At 45.2% G+C, this 18,226-nt stretch overlaps 1 protein-coding gene across 2 annotated transcripts in view; it reads right to left on the bottom strand.

Annotated features, from left to right (window-relative positions):
• The window catches only part of TMEM260 (transmembrane protein 260), a 639,752-nt gene extending 621,917 nt beyond the window's left edge, over positions 1 to 17,835 (bottom strand). Inside the window, exon 1 of one of the 2 annotated variants that reach the window (XM_078660364.1) lies at positions 17,526 to 17,835. In XM_078660364.1, coding sequence (XP_078516490.1) covers positions 17,526 to 17,832 — 307 coding nt within the window. In that variant the 5' untranslated portion in view covers positions 17,833 to 17,835. The remainder of the gene's footprint in view (positions 1 to 17,525) is intronic. The other variant, XM_078660365.1, reaches the window with a different exon arrangement.
• Positions 17,836 to 18,226: the final 391 nt, after the last annotated feature.

Raw genomic sequence — 18,226 nt, 5'->3', positions numbered from 1 at the left:
TGTACTTTTTAGAAAGAAAGGTAAGGATGAATTAAACCCAGCCTCATATCGGCCGATAGCATTAATTAATACAGACAGCAAAATTTATTCAAGGATACTCGCTTTTCGTTTAACCCAAACAATTGTCCCTCTGGTTTCTATCCGTCAACACAGGTTTATTCCCAGTCGGGACACGACGGACCACATCAGGCGTGTAGTAGCTCTGTTAGACTGGGCAAAAACCACAAACTCCGCCCTCGGGGTGATCCTGTTAGAAGCCGAGAAGGCGTTTGACAGGGTCTCCTCGGGGTATCTATGGGGTGTTTTATCCTGGAAGGGCTACACACCAAAGTTTATTCAAGCTCTACAAGCTCTGTATATATCTCCAGTTGCTAAAATCCGTATTTCTGGTAGTGAATCACAATATTTTTCCATTAGCAGGGGCACCAGACAAGGATGCCCCTGTTCTCCTCTTCTTTTTGCTTTATTCATTGATCCTTTTTTATGTTTAATAGAAAAATCTCAGACCATCACTCCCGTCATTGTTCATGGAACCAAATATAAGTCATTGGCATATGCTGATGATATCATAGTTTTATCTGATAACATCGCTCAATCCTTTCCTGCATTGGAGATTTTGGCAGCCCAATTTGGCTTAATTTCGGGCTATAAATTAAATATTGCGAAAACGCAAATCTTACAATCTACGGCTATGCCCATTTCCCAAGTTTCTATAACTTCGGAAGCAACATATCTTGGTGTTCAAATCTCGCCCGATGTAGATCAAATCTTAGATTTGAATTATTCACCTACTATTGACTCTCTTCATAACAAATTAGAGCGGCTGGATCACTTACACCTTTCGTTGTTTGGCCGATCTAATATTCTTAAAATGTTCGTTCTCCCTAAATTTTTATATCTTTTCTGATCTATCCCATTATTAATTCCTTCTTTAATTTTAAAAAAAGCAGAAAGAATTTGCCAACGATTTTTATGGTCATATCGTAAACCAAGACGGGCAGCTAAGTGGACCTGTCTCCCGCAGGATCGTGGGGGGTGGACAGTCCCAAATCTAATGCTTTACTATTGGGCAGCTATGGTCCAACACTTCGCTGTCCCTCTACTAGGTGATGCTGTTGAGCTTCCGGTCCATCTCTCACCTTCAATGTACTCAATATCATTGGGAGACTCCACAAAAGGGGTACTTACTCGTATACTCGAACCAAGCTATTTCAAAAAAACTAAATTCAAGGTATTGTGGGCATTATTCTCGGTATGGCAAAAAGTATGTCGATATTTTCACATCTCTAAGCTTACTTATTATACCCCACTAACTGCCTCTGGACTACTCCCAATGATATTTCAAGATGGGGTGGCAAATATCTGGATAGCTCTTGGTTTAAAGGAGATCAGTGATTTAGCTGATCTAGGGCAAATAGCTTCTTTTGCTTTCTTAAAGGAGAAATTTCAGCTACACTCTTTTAAATATCTCCAAATGAGAAGTTTTTTGGATAAAAAGCTTTCTCAGAACCCAACGTTTCAAAAAGTTGCTATAGTTGAATCTATTAGAAAGAAAGTGAAAATTGGCAGTCTATATCAGTCTTTTCTATCCCAACTTCCTGACGATCTAGATGATCAGAATAATAAGTGGGCGACAAAATTCGGAGTATCTTCTATCGATTTAAAATTTCCATTGGTATTAGCTAGGTCTGTCTTGGTATCCGGTACCCTCCGCTCACAAAGTTATATGGCTATGTTCAATCTCTATTATACACCTGCAAAACTTGTTAGATGGGGGGTCGTCTGTGGGGGCAAAGGGTCATTCTGTGCAAGATGTAAATTTCCCTCTGCAGATTCTGTTCATATGTTCTATAGTTGTCCGGAGTTATCTCTTTTCATTAACCAAATTGAAACCTTTCTCACGCAGATTACTCAAATTTCAGTCAAAATTTCGGCTGAAATGGTCATCACCGGCTATGAATACTCTACGGCCTTGGAAAAAACAAGACATTTGCAAGCTTTTCTCTTTATTGCTATGGGCATGGTCAGACTTTGTGTTACATCACTTTGGATGAATCCTGAACCTCTTCCTTCTGTCATTGGAAAGCCAGGATGTTGGCCTGGTACAAACTTGAGACTTCAGTTCAGGCTTTCAGAGGAAAGAGAAGACGTTTAATAGCTTCTAAGAACTGGGCACCATTTGAAAAATGGGTCGCAAATTAATTATGATTATTTTTTTTTTTTCATCTTATTTGTCATGCCTCTATAACTCTTTTATGTATGCATTTTGTATGATGTATGTTTTGATGGTCTACTTTTCTCCCACCACCACGGGATAAAAGGGGTAAAAACTCAATAAAAAAAAAAATAAAAAAACGTCAATAAAAGAAGATTTGGAATCAACTCTGTTGAACCTATGAGAATAATTTTTTGAACACGGCGCTCCCGCTATTGATATTTTTGAGGATATTTACTAGCGACTCAAGGGGGATAGATTAATGGTTACTTCTACTTATGAGTCGAACAAATTTTCCTGGGTCCCTTCCTCATTATATTACCAGTAGGATTGTGTGTTTGCCTATTGCTCGCTGGACTGTTTGACTTGTACTGAGGGCGGTCATAGTGTGGATTGTCTTTTAAAATTGAACTATGGGGAAACGTACTTGTACTACTAAAAAGTCCCTGGCCCAAGCCACTCCTTTATCCCTGCCCCTCCCAACTTCAATTGACAAAATGTTGCAAAGGGCCATAGGTGCCGTCACAACAGAAATTGAACGCACTGAAAGGCGGTTGTCAATAACTCCTGATCTTTCCCTTCCAATAGTAGACGCCCATGCCGAATACTATTCCCCCAGTGCCTTCATCTACTAAAAATGCCTCCCGCCGCCCTCTCAACAAGCAAATGACTCGACAATTGTAACTAGGAAGGGGGTTGCAGGGGCTGCGGAGGTAGGCACTCGCAAAAATGGAAAACGTAAGCAAGCCGTTGGGAGGGCACCTAATAGTAAGAAGGCGAAAGGTGGGAATGAGGCAAGTGTAGAATACATGCCGATGTTAAATCCTACCCCAGAATCCATTGCTACCACGGACTTAAATCCTAAGTATCCACCTTGGGCTCAGACTTTATTGGTAGATCTGATGACTCAATTTAGAGCTATCCTAAAGGAAGAAGTTGCCCCCCTAATTGTTCAACTCAACAAATTGACAACTTTGGGGGATTCAACGTAAACACAAGACAGTGCCAATCCAACACAATCCACATCGAAGGGAGGGGTTCCGGTTGCCAAATAGATCCTTCCGGCTGGGTTCCTTCCGGCTTGGTTCCTCTAGACAATCAGGTGACACTTAGGACTCTTGTCCCCAATACTCAGCTGACCACTAGCCAAGACCCCAGTTGTACCCCTCAGCATTCTGGTCTACAGCGAGTGAGCACAAGAACGGACAATAAAGAGGTTTTATGGACGTTAGTAGTGTTCCGGCTCCCCTTGCTAGATTTATTAATGAGGAAGGGAGGGAGCAAAGCGAGGGATTTACAATTTTTTGATACGGAGTGTGTTTCTCTGAACAAACAGATGCACTTAAAGAATGATTTACAGGAGCACAGCGTGCAACTGAAACCAGTCTCAACACTTATTAATATTGCTCCCCCTGTTTTTGATGTTGGGTGCCCTACAGTTCTGGTGGATTATTCGACTGACAGTGAAGCTGAGGAGGAGGTCTTTAGTGACTTGTCAAATGTGACGCCTGTACAACAGGATACTGGTAATATACAGGTTGAGGAATTTACATGTGGTGTGTTGTCAAGTGAGGATGTGTTAACCCCTCAGCCTAGGGCCCCCCCCCAGGTCAAAATCTACGTCAGGCCATAATAGGATGCTTTCCACAGAGGACATGGCCTTTGCAGATGCTTTGGAGGGGGGGGCGTTCTCATGGTTCAGGGGGTGGAAGAAGGGCCTATAATGGAGCACATTCATGAACATTTAGATGTCGGCAATGTTTCAGGCATGGTCTCTATTTTTCCAGAATCTCGCCCCCCTCCCTCTCATCCTCAGGTGGACTTTGATTCTTCTTTTGGACCACAGAGTGGTCAATGGGTTTGGGTTGAACATTCTGCCTCTTCATCGTCGGAGGCTGTAGGCTCCATCTCGGCATCTATTTCTGGTAAGTTTTCAACGGCTTCTGGCAGGAGCGGTAAGAAGTTCATGCCCCATTTAGACTTTTCAACGGCGCCTGGTGTTTCCAGATTGGCGTCTGCGAAGCAAGTTGCAACTTCAAATAAGTTCCGTATGGTACAGGGCAGATCAAGTGCGGATTTTGATTCTTCGGCCGGGCTCTCTACACGGAGACCTGTGACCTGTTGGACAGCCTATGATGGTGGGGTTGGGGATGGTGAAATGCCTAGCACCAGTACTGATGTTTTGGATTTATCTAGGGATCATTGTGATCAAGATGAGGAGGACAATTTTTATGATGCAGTTTTAACTGATGATGTGGGTAGCAATGCAACTTTTTTGGGTTCTAATCAGGGGTTGACGGGAAGGGGTCGGGTGCAATCAATTCTGCTAGTCTGTTACAGAGATCAAGAGCGGATTCTTCATCGGGTCAAGGTCGGCGTGGTGGACATCGTGGTCGCGATGATCCTCAGGAATTTCGGAAGAGAGCTGCCCAGTTGACGTCAGGTAAGTCTCATTGGTGGGCTGCTTGGTCACAACCTTTGACGGGCAAATGCAATATTGTCTCTGGGGAGGTTGCTGTTGGTATGGTAAATCAACATTTGGTAGGTGGGGATCACATGGGAGCAGGGTCTGCAATGGAATTTACACCTTTTCCCCGTAATATCGTAGGGTCGTTTCCAGAGCTGGACAGGTTTCAAGTCCCATGACTTTTCGGACAAAACTTCCTTATATAGGTTTAGCTATGCCACTTGGTATGCATCTTTCTGAAAAAACAAAGCAAAAAATTTGGCAACACGAATTTGGTGATGTCTTCAAATTATTACATAGAGACATTCAAGCCAGAGAATGCTCCAAGGAGGAAGAATGGGAATTATCTAGGCGTCCCAGAGTACCCAAGAATATTGAAAATTGGACCGCTGCTTTTTTAATCTACGCCAGCGTGTATTGCGAGAGGCATCAGGACAGGGCGGTTGCCATGTTTAAATACATGGATACTATACGTAGAGCACAGTTACAAGTTGGCGGGTACGCATGGTTAAATTATGATGAGGAATTCAGGGCCAGACCCAGCATTTTTCATGACAAACCTTGGGGGGAGGTGGATCAGGAACTATGGTTACAATGGATGTCATCTACACAGCCGCATGCAACTACTCATACGGCTAGCAGGTTACCCATAATTTATCGGCCCTTTCTGCAGCGTCCCGCCCAAATGGGGGTGGGTGTTTAAGGTAGGGGACAATTGCTGGCAGCAGGCGCCTGTTGGAATTTCAACCGAGGTATCTGCACCAGGCAATTTTGCAGATTTAAAGACGAGTGCTCGCAAATGTGGAGGGAGACATGCCCTTACTCAATGTCTCACGAACCAGAATGTCGGGGATCACGGGTGGGGTCAGAGAGGCAGAGGGTCTTTTGCCCCAGTTATTCCAAAGGGCTCCTATCCCAGTTAATTTGCAGTCAATGTTGGCTTGGCTGGAGCTTTATCCTGATGCAGATGCGGCTTCCAAATTATTTTGGGGTTTTACGGTTGGTTTTAAAATAGGTTATCAGAGGCCACGTTACCATCGATGGGCCGATAATTTAAAATCTGCCAAGGAATTACCCCATATAGTCCAACAAAAACTTGATAAGGAATTGCAAGCCGGCCCCTTTAGTCAGCTTCCTTTACAAAATGCGATTGTCTACCCTTTGGGTGTTCTTCCTAAGAAGGTGGTAGGCGAATGTAGGTTAATTCATCACCTGTCGTGGCCGGAGGGTCAATCAGTTAATGATTTCATCTCCCCTACTGACTCTAACGTGTCCTATACTTCTGTGGATGATGCTTTACGTTTGGTGCGATTGGCTGGAACTGGTGCTGAGCTTGCGAAATGTGATGTCCAGTCCGCCTTTCGTTTGCTGCCTATTCACCCATCCGATTTTGAGCTGTTAGGCATGTTCTTTCATGGTGCATTCTATGTGGATCGAGTACTGCCTATGGGATGTTCAGTATCCTGTGCTTTGTTTGAAACCTTTAGCACTTTCTTATATTGGTGTTTGGTGCAAAAAAGTGATCACACTTCTGTTTGTCACTATTTGGACGATTTTATGTTCATAGGACAGGCAAAGCTGGATTAATGTAGCAGAGTTTTAAACATTTTCCAGGTTATGGCGTCTGAATTTGGTGTACCATTAGCTCCTGAGAAAACAGAAGGACCCTCTACCAAACTTACCTTTTTGGGGATTGAGATTGATACTGAAGACATGATGGCTCGTTTACCAGCTGGTAAGGCGGATGAAATCAGGTTTTTTTTGTTGGAAGTACTGGACAGGGAAAAACTTGAACTAAGATAGGTCCAGCGTTTGCTGGGATACTTGAATTTCACCTGTAGGGTGGTCAGGGCTGGCAGAACATTTTGCAGGAGACTGGGTATGGCTATGTCGGGAGCTTATCTTCCCCACCACAGAATTAGACTAACTACAGCCATCAAGGATCACCTGTTGAATTGGCTTCAGTTCCTGGAAGACTTTAATGGTGTTTCCCTCTTTTTTGTCGAAGATGATACAATATGGCAGATACAAATATTTTCAGATGCGTCTGGGGCTCACGGTTTTGGCCTCAGCAGTGGCTTCATCAAGGACGTAGTATTGCCTTTCTCGAGTTTTTTCTCCTCATTGTTGCTTTGTTGGTCAGGGGTGAAGAGTTCAGAGATAGATGTGTGCTATTTCATAATCGACAATATGTCGGTGGTGGATCTTGTCAATAGACAAAGAGCTAAGGATTCACGTGTATTGAATCTTTTGAGTTCTTTTATGTTACAGAGTCTCCGTTTAAATATTGTTTTTAGAGTGAGACACATTCCAGGTGTTAATACTACAATCGCAGACTCTTTATCTCGCTTTCATTGGCAGAAATTCCGCACTTTGGCGCCAGGGGCGGACAGCTGCAAAACTGCGATTCCTCAAGACATCTGGGCACTGGGGGATTGAGATCATCGAGCTGGTTGAACAATCCATTGCTCCTTCCACCAGACGCAGTTATCTCCAGGCTTGGTCTGAGTTTTTATGTTATGCTACGTCTCAGAATGTTTCAGGGTTATCGGTTGGTGACGAAGGTTTCATGTTACAGTTTGTTTTATCCTTGATGGACAAGGGTTTATCTCATACGACCATTGCTGGTAAACTTTCTGGTATTTCATTCTATGGACAATTATTGTGGGGGCTGGACTTAGGGGGGGGCGTTTTGTTACAGCGTATGTTAAAAGGTTTTTAGTAGAGAGAGGGTTCATTCCTTGCCTTTGCGTGAGCCAATAACTTATACACTTTTGCAGCAATTGTTGTTACAATTGCCAAACTGTTGTTATTCTGGGTGGGAGCTTACACGTTTTAGACTTTGTATTATTTGGTTGTTTTTCGGGGCATTCAGAGTGTCCGAAGTGCTGGGTTTGCGAGGTCAATTGGGCATTCAGACTAGTGATATTCACTTTCATCAGGGGTCTTTGAGGATTTTGTTGAGATAATCGAAAACTGATCAATTGGGCAAGGATGCGTGGATTCATTTGAGTGGAAGTGGTGTGCGGGGTTGCTGTCCTTTGGGAGATGGGAGTCATTCCTGAAGTCTGCTGAGTTTCGGCAAGGGGTGATGTTTCAACATTTTAATCGGGAAAGAATTACCTGTGATCAGCTGCTTGCAGTTTTAAGGAAAGCCTTGATTCGGGTGGGACAAAATCCCTTATCATTTGGAACACATTCTTTTAGAACCGGGGCTGCTACTGAAGCGTCTAGGTTGAGAGGATATCAAACAAATTGGTAGATGGAAATCAGACTGCTGTTCTCGTTTTGGCAGGAAATGATTGAATGTGGTATATTTTTTAGTATGCCTGTCTAATTTTGTTTTTTCCTGCATTAGGTCGAGTTAAGACTCTACCAAGGAAAATGCAGACCTGGATTATAGGACACTCTTTTGTAAAATGGTCAGCTACATTTGCAGAGTGGCAGATTTGCGGCAGAGCTCTCTGCCTCCACAGCAAGGGTCAGAAAGATTTTTGGAAGGGGGTGGGATGAAATGGGGGCGATCTATTTCCCTTGCTTTCCAAAGTGTCACGGGAGAGAGGTTTTACAGATTTATTGATCATACATTTAGGCGAAAATAATCTTGTAAGGTTATCCGGTATAACGCATTTAAAACAAATGAAACTGGATTTGGCGGTCATAAAGGACAACTGGTTGAGTACATCGGTGGTTTGGACTGAATTTATTTATCGTCATCATTGGAGGGGGGCTCGTAGTCATGTTGCTTTGGAAAAAGCTCGGAGAAAACTCAACCGTGCCATGAACATTTTTTGTCCTGCCATGGGTATCAAAGTCTTGTCTCATGAAAACATCACAGGTGTTGAACAACATCTTTTTCGGGATGATGGTGTGCACCAGTCTCAGACAGGTCAAGCATACTATCTGATGGAATTGAGGGATCTGCTGGCGGGTTTTTGGGGCGAAAACCTGTGGTGTGATAGCAATAACAAATAACCTTGTTTATGAGCAGGAGAGGGGTGGGGCCAGGAAAACTCTTTGGTTTTCCTGGGTGGCGCTGGTTGGGGGGCTGGATGGTCTGGAGCGGGCTTATCCTTTCCCTCTGGGGTGGGGGGAGGGTAGACGGAAAGATGGGTAGGAAAAAGATAAAGAGGAAGAAAATGGAAATGTTGAGATTTTACAGTATGTGGGTTTTATTGATAAGTATTGTTGGGAATGTTTTTGATTATATATTTATGAGGAAAATCGTTTGAAGTTTTGCTAATGTTTTCTTTCTCTCTCGTGACAAAAATTTTGCTTTAAGAAGGATTATTCTGTTTGCCTGTCCTAATAAAGTGACCTTTTCTGCTAAGAATAACAAGGTGTGGATTGTTGTTATTGCGCGATGGGACCCAGGGGGAACCTGGCGCGAGCCGGTGTCCCCCTGGGATGATTCGCGCGATGAAACAATCCATCTAGCGCGATAGGTTAGGAGGGCAATAGGGGGCGGCATTTAGTGAGGGCTACGTGGGTTGGTTCTTGGGCGGGAACGCCTCACTTCAAGGAGATTCGTCAGCCAGCTTTTGTTTGTCCCACCCACCCAACCCTTATGGTTTTGCTGCTTTTATTTTGTACAAAAAAAAAAAAATAATGTCACCTTAGGACGGGTAACAGCTTTTCCTTTCATTGTTTTTTCTGTTTCTTTAGGCGCTAGTTGGGGGTCTGGATGGTCTGGAGCGGGCTTATCCTTTCCCTCTGGGGTGGAGGGGAGGGTAGACGGAAAGATGGGTAGGAAAAAGATAAAGAGGAAGAAAATGGAAATGTTGGGATTGTACAGTATGTGGGTTTTATTGATAAGTATTGTTGGGAATGTTTTTGATTATATATTTATGAGGAAAAACGTTTGAAGTTTTGCTAATGTTTTCTTTCTCTCTCGAGACAAAAATTGTGCTTTAAGAAGGATTATTCTGTTTGCCTGTCCTGATAAAGTGACCTTTTCTGCTAAGAATAACAAGGTGTGGAATGTTGTTATTGCGCGATGGAGCAGTGGAGAAGAAAATCATAGTAGATGTTGAGGAAGAGGACGTGGCTGGCAACCAAGGTGGCAAGGATCATTTTTTTAGGCCTCACCTGGGCTGTTCCTCGCGGGCGGACAATGCTTGTTTTCCCTGCTTTCGCATTCTCTATTCCAGTCACGCCGAGGTTCACTGCCCGGAGTGTTTCCTTGTTTTTATTGAATTTTGTACTGATAACTTTCTTCGTTATTTTCATTTCTCTGCTCCTTCATCTCGCTTATTCTCTCGTTTGCTCCCTTACTTATCCTTCTAGCTTCCCGTGCTTGAAAAGGGTGCTGATCAGGAATGAGTGGAGCAGAAGGATTGGCAGCCGTTATCAAGCATAAGATCACAACACAAGCCGGTATTCTTGCAGTTTACTGTGCTGCTAATATAACATCTGTGTGAATTTATATCTTAAAACTTGCGTGAATTTTAAAAGTGTGTTTTAACTTTCATTGTGGTTTCAGCTGTTTTTACTAGTATTTAGTGGCCATGTTCAGAGCCACTTCCTCCTTGCCACACAAAGACTAGAGGCGCCATGTTTGAGCCGCGGTCTAGTCGTCATGTCCAGTCCGGCCCGCTATTTATGGTACTCCGTGCACAGATGCGCCAAACAGCAGCTCGAACAGCTAGAGCTTATTACACTCTCTGAGCAGTACCAGCACCTCAGAGCACTACCTGGTCCTGCGGGCACTCCAAGACAAACAGGAAAACCCTGCGATGACACAGCTTTTGTGAGGGTGCAGACAATAGTAATTACTTTACATACTGCCAACTTTTATAACTGGCATGAACACATTATTGTGTGGAAATATCTTTTGCATGTTTGACTACACAGGTCGTTTATGGGCCGTCCAGGTGTGACCGGTGAGCCCAGTAAACAGATCACGCCCATCCCAAGCCAGCACAAGCTGTTCCACGGTAACCAACATCAATTAAATTCCAAGCTCAAACTATACAAAAGTGCCAACCTCTTCAACATTCCGATTGAAAACTCGTTACATTTTGATCAACACTACTGGATACGCGCACTTCACAAGATTAATAATGTTTTGGAAGCTTTCAAGCCACCCTTCTTCTGGCCCGATACTCCCATCATTAAAATCTACAAATAGTGAAAGCATCACGACCTAAGGGCTATTTCCAACAAGACTGCCACTCCTCGTTTTAACATTCCAGTCAGAGAGGAGCATGACAAACGTCACTGAGGTCATTAGTATCACTATAGAGTGTAATGCGACTACGCGCTCCCATATTCATCAGGTAATTCGCAAGTGGATATTTTTAGGATAAATACAAATAAAAGTATGGTCAGGAGCAGCGTATATCGCCGGCACTATGGCTTCCAGAAACTGGCAGCACCTTTGCAGCTGTCTTAAAAATCCTCTCCAAAATAGTAGAGCACAATCCACATGTAACCAGTTTACTTCCACTTCAAAGCCAACATGGTCAGGTCTCATCTGCTGCCAATTGATCCAACCCTGCCGACCTCATTCTGAAGACAGGCTTTCCGTGAGTTGTCTTTGAATCTGAAATGAACAAATCCTAAAATACTTCTGTGCTTCATTACTGCCCATTTAATGGCTGCAGTAACAAAGTTGGACCTCCCAATAAAGGCTATCCTCTTAACCAGAACGGTTTCCTCCCTTTAGTTGCACACTTCAACCATCTCTTTCAACTCCTTTTTCTTTCCTTCCATCATCAATATTTATAGATTTTCCTAAGGATTACCTACTTACCAATCTCATTTAATATTTACATTCATCAGGTAACTTCTGATTTTAATGTTGGTTTGGGCATGAACAAAACAGTCTACCTTTGACTATGGCAAATTATGGTTTTGTTTGATGGGTCACATGGCATAGCCAATAGGTCTCGCGTTTGGGACCTTATAAGTGTTTAGCCATGCAACGGCTGATATTGTTGCGCCAAGGATATTGTGCTCCATAACTAAATACTTATAATGCCCCAAAGGTGAGACCTATTGGCTATGCCAATGCTAGGTTTTTGTCTTGGTGTGCATCTTTAAATTCACACATGCAAGTAATTGTAGCTTTTCAAAACAAGCATTGGCATAGCCAATAGGTCTCGCTTTTGGGACCTTATAAGTGTTTTGCCATGCAACAGTTGATGGTGTTGCACCAAGGATATTGTGCTGCATAACTAAATACTTATAAGGTCCTAAAACCGAGACCTATTGGCTATGCCAATGCTTGTTATCAGCGTGCAGTGCCTTCCCTCTAGCCACATTTTTGAGGTTGGATGAACCCCTATATGACAGGACCTCGACCTAACTTCCCCCCTATGTTCAGGCCTCCTTTTTTGGGGAGAAGACAGAATCAGCAGCGTGGGAAGAAGATAAAAGAAGCAAGATGGGGAGACACAAACCAAAGAATTCACACACTGAGAAAGACCAAAGACCAAGAGAAACCTAGAACCAGCACAAGCAGTCGCTAGTGTTTAACTTGACCATACTACTGCCAGAGGAACAACAAATGGTCCTCAACAAAGGGTTAGGATATTTCCTACACCAACGCTCGACAAATTTAAACTCCAAAGTAAAATAGCGAAATTCTGTCGATAGATCAAACTTCAAGCATTTTTCAAGGACAAGGATACTCCCCAAACAGGAGACACTAATTTAAAGAGAAAATCAACGTTCTGTCCACCTAACTTGACACCTGTTGATATCCTTTTCATTTGTACAGGCTCTATTTAAGGAAATCTAAACTATCGACAAGACACACTACAAACCCTTCCACAACATAACCAATAAGGAGCAAAAAGTGCTCTAAGAACTTAAAGACAACCATTACTTGATCATCAAGATGAAGAATGCATCCTTTTTCAAGAAGAGCAACGATGGATCTACCACATCACAACTTTTGACAAAGGGCTGAATGATAATATTCCCGGTCTAGCATTTATCCAGTAGAATAAAATAGATACTGAAACTTACTGACAAATACATGGTTGACAATATTCTACGTTGAGGGTCCAATCAGAAGAAAACATGTCCTATACTTTTTCCATTCATTCAGGACAGCCAGATAAATTAAGAACATTACCTACAGATTAATCTTCAGCATCAAACCACACTTTGTGGTATACACATACAGCCACAACGTACTGGCTGGCCAAAACCTAAACCAGTAGGATCAGTAGATACACGCACTATAAGAGCTTTAAGACAACGACTTCAGGTCAGTACTTATTTAGCAAGATCCTATAAGTAGGAAACTCTGGAAGAATCATATCTACTTCACTCTATTTGATACAGTTAAAGGAATCATACCTGCAGATCCTCTCTGTATTGGCAACAACCTGATACTGCCAGAAACACAAGCAATAGTAAAAACTGAAAATAATTTATTATATACACATATACACACACACAAAGATTGACACCCACCTACTTCTGCATGTTACACTCAGCCAGATCAAATATATAGTGATAAAGCGATTTTGACAAAAAAAAACATTTTATTCTTTCTTTTTTCATGCCATTACCACACAGCTAGTCATCGGCTACCTCTATTATTCCCAACTGTGTCTACCTATCAATCTTATTTTGGGTCATACTGGCCATCTATAGAAAACACAGAGGCAAAGACCCACTGCGTCTCGTTAGAGACGTACATTGACCTAATTAACCAGCACCTTCCTCTTACTAAATCAATCAATCAGGGGGGTTTTAAAGCGTGCTACTCACCCGTGAGGGTCTCAAGGCGCTGGGGGGAAGGAGCGGCTCCAGATCAGTCGAAGAGCCAGGTCTTGAGGCCCTTCCTGAACGAGTGCAGGGTCGGGGAGCGTCTGATGTTCACAGGGAGCTCGTTCCAGGTCTTGGCTGTGATGTAGGATAAGGCTCTTCTGCCAGTTCTGTTTCTGCTGATGCGGGGGACCTCTGCCAGGGCGAGACCGGTGCAGCGGAGGTTCCTCTTGGTTACGTGAAAGGATACCCTCTCGTTGAGGTATTTGGGTCCGATGATGTTGAGGGATTTGTAGGCTTTGATGAGGAGTTTGAAAGTGACCCTCTTCTCGACGGGGAGCCAGTGGAGGCCTCAAATGTGTTGGGTGATGTGTTTGTGACGTAGTATCCCGAGGACGAGTCTGGCTGCGGCGTTCTGGATGGTTTGGAGTTTGTGTAGAAGAGTGCTGTTGATTCAGGTGTAGAGGGCGTTGCCGTAGTCCAGTCTGCTGGTTATGAGTGTGTGGGTGACGGTCCTTCTGCAGTCGGGGGGATCCATTTGAAGGTCTTACGGAGGATGCGCAGGCAGTTGAAACTAGTGGAGGCGACGGCGTTGATCTGGCGGTTCATAGAGAGGGAGGAGTCAAAGATGATGCTGAGGTTTTGTGTGTGGTCTGTAGGGGTGGGTGGATTTCCGAGGGCGGAGGGCCGCCTAGGCAGACGTGCAGGGTCCGAGGATGAGGACCTCGGTCTTCTCTGAGTTGAGCTTCAAGCAGTTGTCTTTCATCCAGGCTGCCACATTCTTCATTTCTTCCTGGAAGCAGAGTCTGGTGTCTTCAGGATTCTTCATGCATGAGAGGATGAGCTAGGTGTCGTCGGCGTAGGATACAATGCCGAGCCCACGCTGTATGAGATGTTGAAGAGCGTGGGGCTGAGCGATAATCCATGGGGTACTCAGCAGTTGATATCGGTGGGTTCGGAGAGGAAGGGAGGGAGTCTGATCCTCTGTGTTCTGCCGGAGAGTAAGGATTGCATCCAGTCGGGGGCGGTTCCTTGTATACCCACGTTGTGGAGTCTGGCTGCGAGAGTGCGATGTGAAACAGTGTTGAAGGCTGTGGAGAGGTCTAGAAGGATGAGGGCCGAAGTTGGTCCTTGGTCGAGTAGCAAGCGGAGGTCGTCTGTGGCGGCGAGGAGAGCGGACTCGGTGCTGTGGTTGCTGCGGAATCCAGACTGGGAGGCGTCTCTTCGATGAAGGCGGTCAGCTGGGCGTTTACGAGTCTCTCAGTGACTTTGGCCGTGAAGGAGAGGAGAGAGATGGGCCAGTAGTTTTTCAGGTCCGTTGGATCGGCTGTAGGTTTCTTGAGGAGGGGTTTAAAGTCCACCCGCTTCCAGTCGTTTGGGCAGATGCCGGAAATGAAGGAGGAGTTGATGATCTGTCCTAGTTCGGGTGCGATGGTGGCCCTGTGGAATATGTGCGGTGGGCAGGGGTCTGTTGGGACTCCTGAGTGGGTTTTCTTCATGGTCGCAGTGATGTGTTTGGCGGTGGTCGGATCCCAGGTCATGATGGTTGGCTGATCGGCGGAGGTGCGTAAGGGGGGTGGTGTCCGGTGTCAGTTAATTGAAATTGTCGTAGAGGATCTTGATCTTCAGATGGAAGTAGGAGCCAAGCTGGTCGCAGAGTTCCTGGGAAGGTGTGACGTCCGTGGCTTCGCTGGTGGGTTTTGCAAACTGTTGTATGACGTTGAACAGTTACTTGGCGTTGGGCGCGTTGGTCTAGACTTTATCTCTTATGAAGGTCCGTTTGGTATCTCTTATGCGCTGGTAGCATTCCTTCAGGGCGCTCCTGTAGTTGTTCCGTGCTACTGTGGTTTTCTGGTTTCGCCAAGTTCTCTCTAGACAACTGCAGGAGCGTCTGCTTTCTTGTAGTTCTGTGGTGAACCAGGCGGCCTTCAGAGGACGTTGTTTGGCGGGGTTGCGAAGGGTGCAAGCTTGTCAGCGCAGCAGGAGATCCAGCGGTGAAATCCTATGGCTGCGGTGTTGGTGTCAGTCGTGGAGAGGGGGGGGGGGGTTTGGAGGAGGGGGGTGTTGAGGTGCTTCTCTGTGACCTTGCTCCAGTTCCATCGCGGCGGGGGTGGGCTGGCTTGGGTGCGGTGTTGAAGGTGAAAAGGATGCAGTTGTGGTCTGTCCAGAGGGGCTGGGTGGTGTGGCTGAAGCGAATGTTTGTCCCTCCCGCGAAGATGGGGTCGAGGGTGTGTCTAGCTCTGTGAGTGGGCGTGTTACCAGCTGCTTCAGTCTGAGGTTGTCGAGGAGAGTGGTGGAGTCAGGGTTGCTGCAGTTGTCGACGTGGAAGTTCAGGTCCCCGAGTAGAATGTAGTCTGTGGCGCTGATGGCGCGTCCTCCTCCTGGGCGGTGGGGGGAGGTTTGGGGATGCCAGTGGCGATGTCGGGTCAGAGGAGGCGTTGGTCCAGGTTTCCGTGAAAAAGGTGACGTCGGGCGAGAGGGTGTCAATCAGGTCCCAGATTTCTACAGCGTGTTGGTGCAGGGAGTGCCCGTTGAGGAGGATGCATGTCAGGGTTACAGAGGTGCGATTCAAGCAGGACCTTCAGCGTTTATGTGAGCTTTGTCGATGGTGAAGGATCTGGGGCAAGATCTGCGGCAGGGTCTGCAGGAGAACTGTCCACGAGTGGTGTTAGTCGAGGATCTTCCGCAGTCGGCGTGTCTTCCGGGATTGAGGGCGTGGAGGGTGGTTAAGTCGTAGCGATGGGGCCTGGTAGAACCAGGGTCCCTGGCGCTGGTCACGTGCCGACGGGCTTGCCTTAAGCGCGCCTTTGCAACGGCCGACATTAAGTAGGGGAGGGGGCAGGACTAGAGGTAGGTAGGTGGGAAATGGGGGCTGGGACAGGCCGCCGGGACAGCAGTAGCTTGTGCTTACTAAATTCCACACTTCACGTAACGCGCATCCCCGGGCACACCACCTGGTATAATTACTTAATAATCAAGGCCTCCTGGCATAGTATAAAACGCAGTCATCCCCAACTACCACCAACATTCGGGACATGAGAGGCAAGCAGCAGTACCACGATGGACGGCTGCATGTCAGGTATGTGATAAATTAGGCAAACCATGTTCTTTTTTCTCCCGTTCTTAGAATACGTACTCTTTTAGAAACCTTATCTATCTTATATTGGTGGCTTGATATCATTATTTAATGCTGCAACTTGCAATTTACGTCCCTACACTTTACCCTTTGATCAAGACAGACCGTTCCACGTCGTCTATATGCTGCCAATTGTGAGAGCGTGGTTGAGGGTCTCCGAGACAATTTCTCCTGAGACTCTGGCACACAGACAGATGTGGTTCATTTTCCTCCATTCTGATTAATGGTTATTGACTAATGGAAGCTGAATGAGCCTCTGCTACTCCCTCCCTCTTCTTTGAATGGAAAGACACGATGGAGACCACATCCTGAAACCTCTCCCGCCGAGCTGCTGAAAATCATTGATAGGGGTGTAAAGCAGAACACAAGAGTTCTTCTCCATCTGTAGAAAGTTACATGTTAGGGTGATGACCATTTGCACGGCTTCTAGCTCTAGTATGCTATAGGAAAACGAGATCTTGTCTGCTAGGAAAAATGAAGGAACAGAACAACTAACAGCATTATAAGTAAATAAGAAACAGGGCAGCTCCTGTTGCAATTCAGCATACACTGAGACGTTAATTACACGTGTGGTCTATTGTTAAAATATACAGTGGAGAGGAAATGCACCTCCGTCTATGGTAACCACTTAAGCTGACATCATCGAGCTTTATTGTTTCAAGTCCAATGCTAGTTACCTTCCAACCGTTGCTCTCAGGTGTTTTTCTTGCTTAATAGAAGCAACCACAATACAATAGATTGACACAAAATTGCCCCGGATTGAACAAAGGCGGCCACACTAGCCCCGCCAACAAATTTGTAGAAATGTATTCCGTTTTTCAAAAATGCCTATATTTTAGTAGCCGAATACATTGCCTCTACACCAATGCAAGTTAATGAGGAAATGAAAGTCCACCCTCGCGATGTTCTGTTAATCGTTCTATTATATGACTGTTCCTAAATATTAGCTCGTACGCTCTCAGAGATGTAAATGGGAAAATTACCGGAATCTCCACCTGGCACCGAGGGATGCATTGTGTGCACGTAACTAGCTGAAACAAAAGTGAAGACAAACAGGCTGAGTAGAAGACCGGGGGGATGCCTGACCGGGTTGACATCTAGGTTTCGGACTTCGCTGTCGGCGCCCGGCGGGCTCTTGCCCTTTCCCTGGATTCGGTGCGATTTGCGTGCACTACTACTCGAAGCCATGAGTATCCAGCCATCTGCTGCTGTGAAACAGCCCAAGAGATGTGCTGCCACTGTTAGTAATATCATACCATCTGGGCGGAGCCGAGTCCCATGCGCGGCCATGACAGAGTTAGGCGGAACTCAGGAGGCTTCGGGACTGTGTCGCGTTTTCCCTACATTTGCACACTTGTTTCTCGCGTGTACTACATATTTACCCCCTTTTTATAAATATATGTATTTCCACTGCCATTAACACCTATCTTAGAGCCTCGTTCGGTAGTACAGGAAGTCAGTCACAATTAGTTCGGCTGCATTAACATAAAAGAGAGACTGTATCGCTTGCTCCTGCGCGAGTTTCCGTTTCCATGGAGAAGCGTGAGCAAGCTGACTTGGCACGCGCTGCGTAAGATCTAACTCTCAGCCAATAAGAAGAGGTGTTTAAAGAAGGTCGACCATGGTCTTAATCTCTCTAGTGTTATCGTTAGAGGCGCATAATTTGAATTGTACTTGTAGCTAT

The sequence above is a fragment of the Lissotriton helveticus genome, chromosome 9, assembly GCF_964261635.1.
Source record: "Lissotriton helveticus chromosome 9, aLisHel1.1, whole genome shotgun sequence".
NCBI lineage: Eukaryota > Metazoa > Chordata > Amphibia > Caudata > Salamandridae > Lissotriton > Lissotriton helveticus.
The sequence above is the reverse complement of the archived record's forward strand: the minus strand, read 5'-3'. Positions and strand labels throughout refer to the sequence as shown.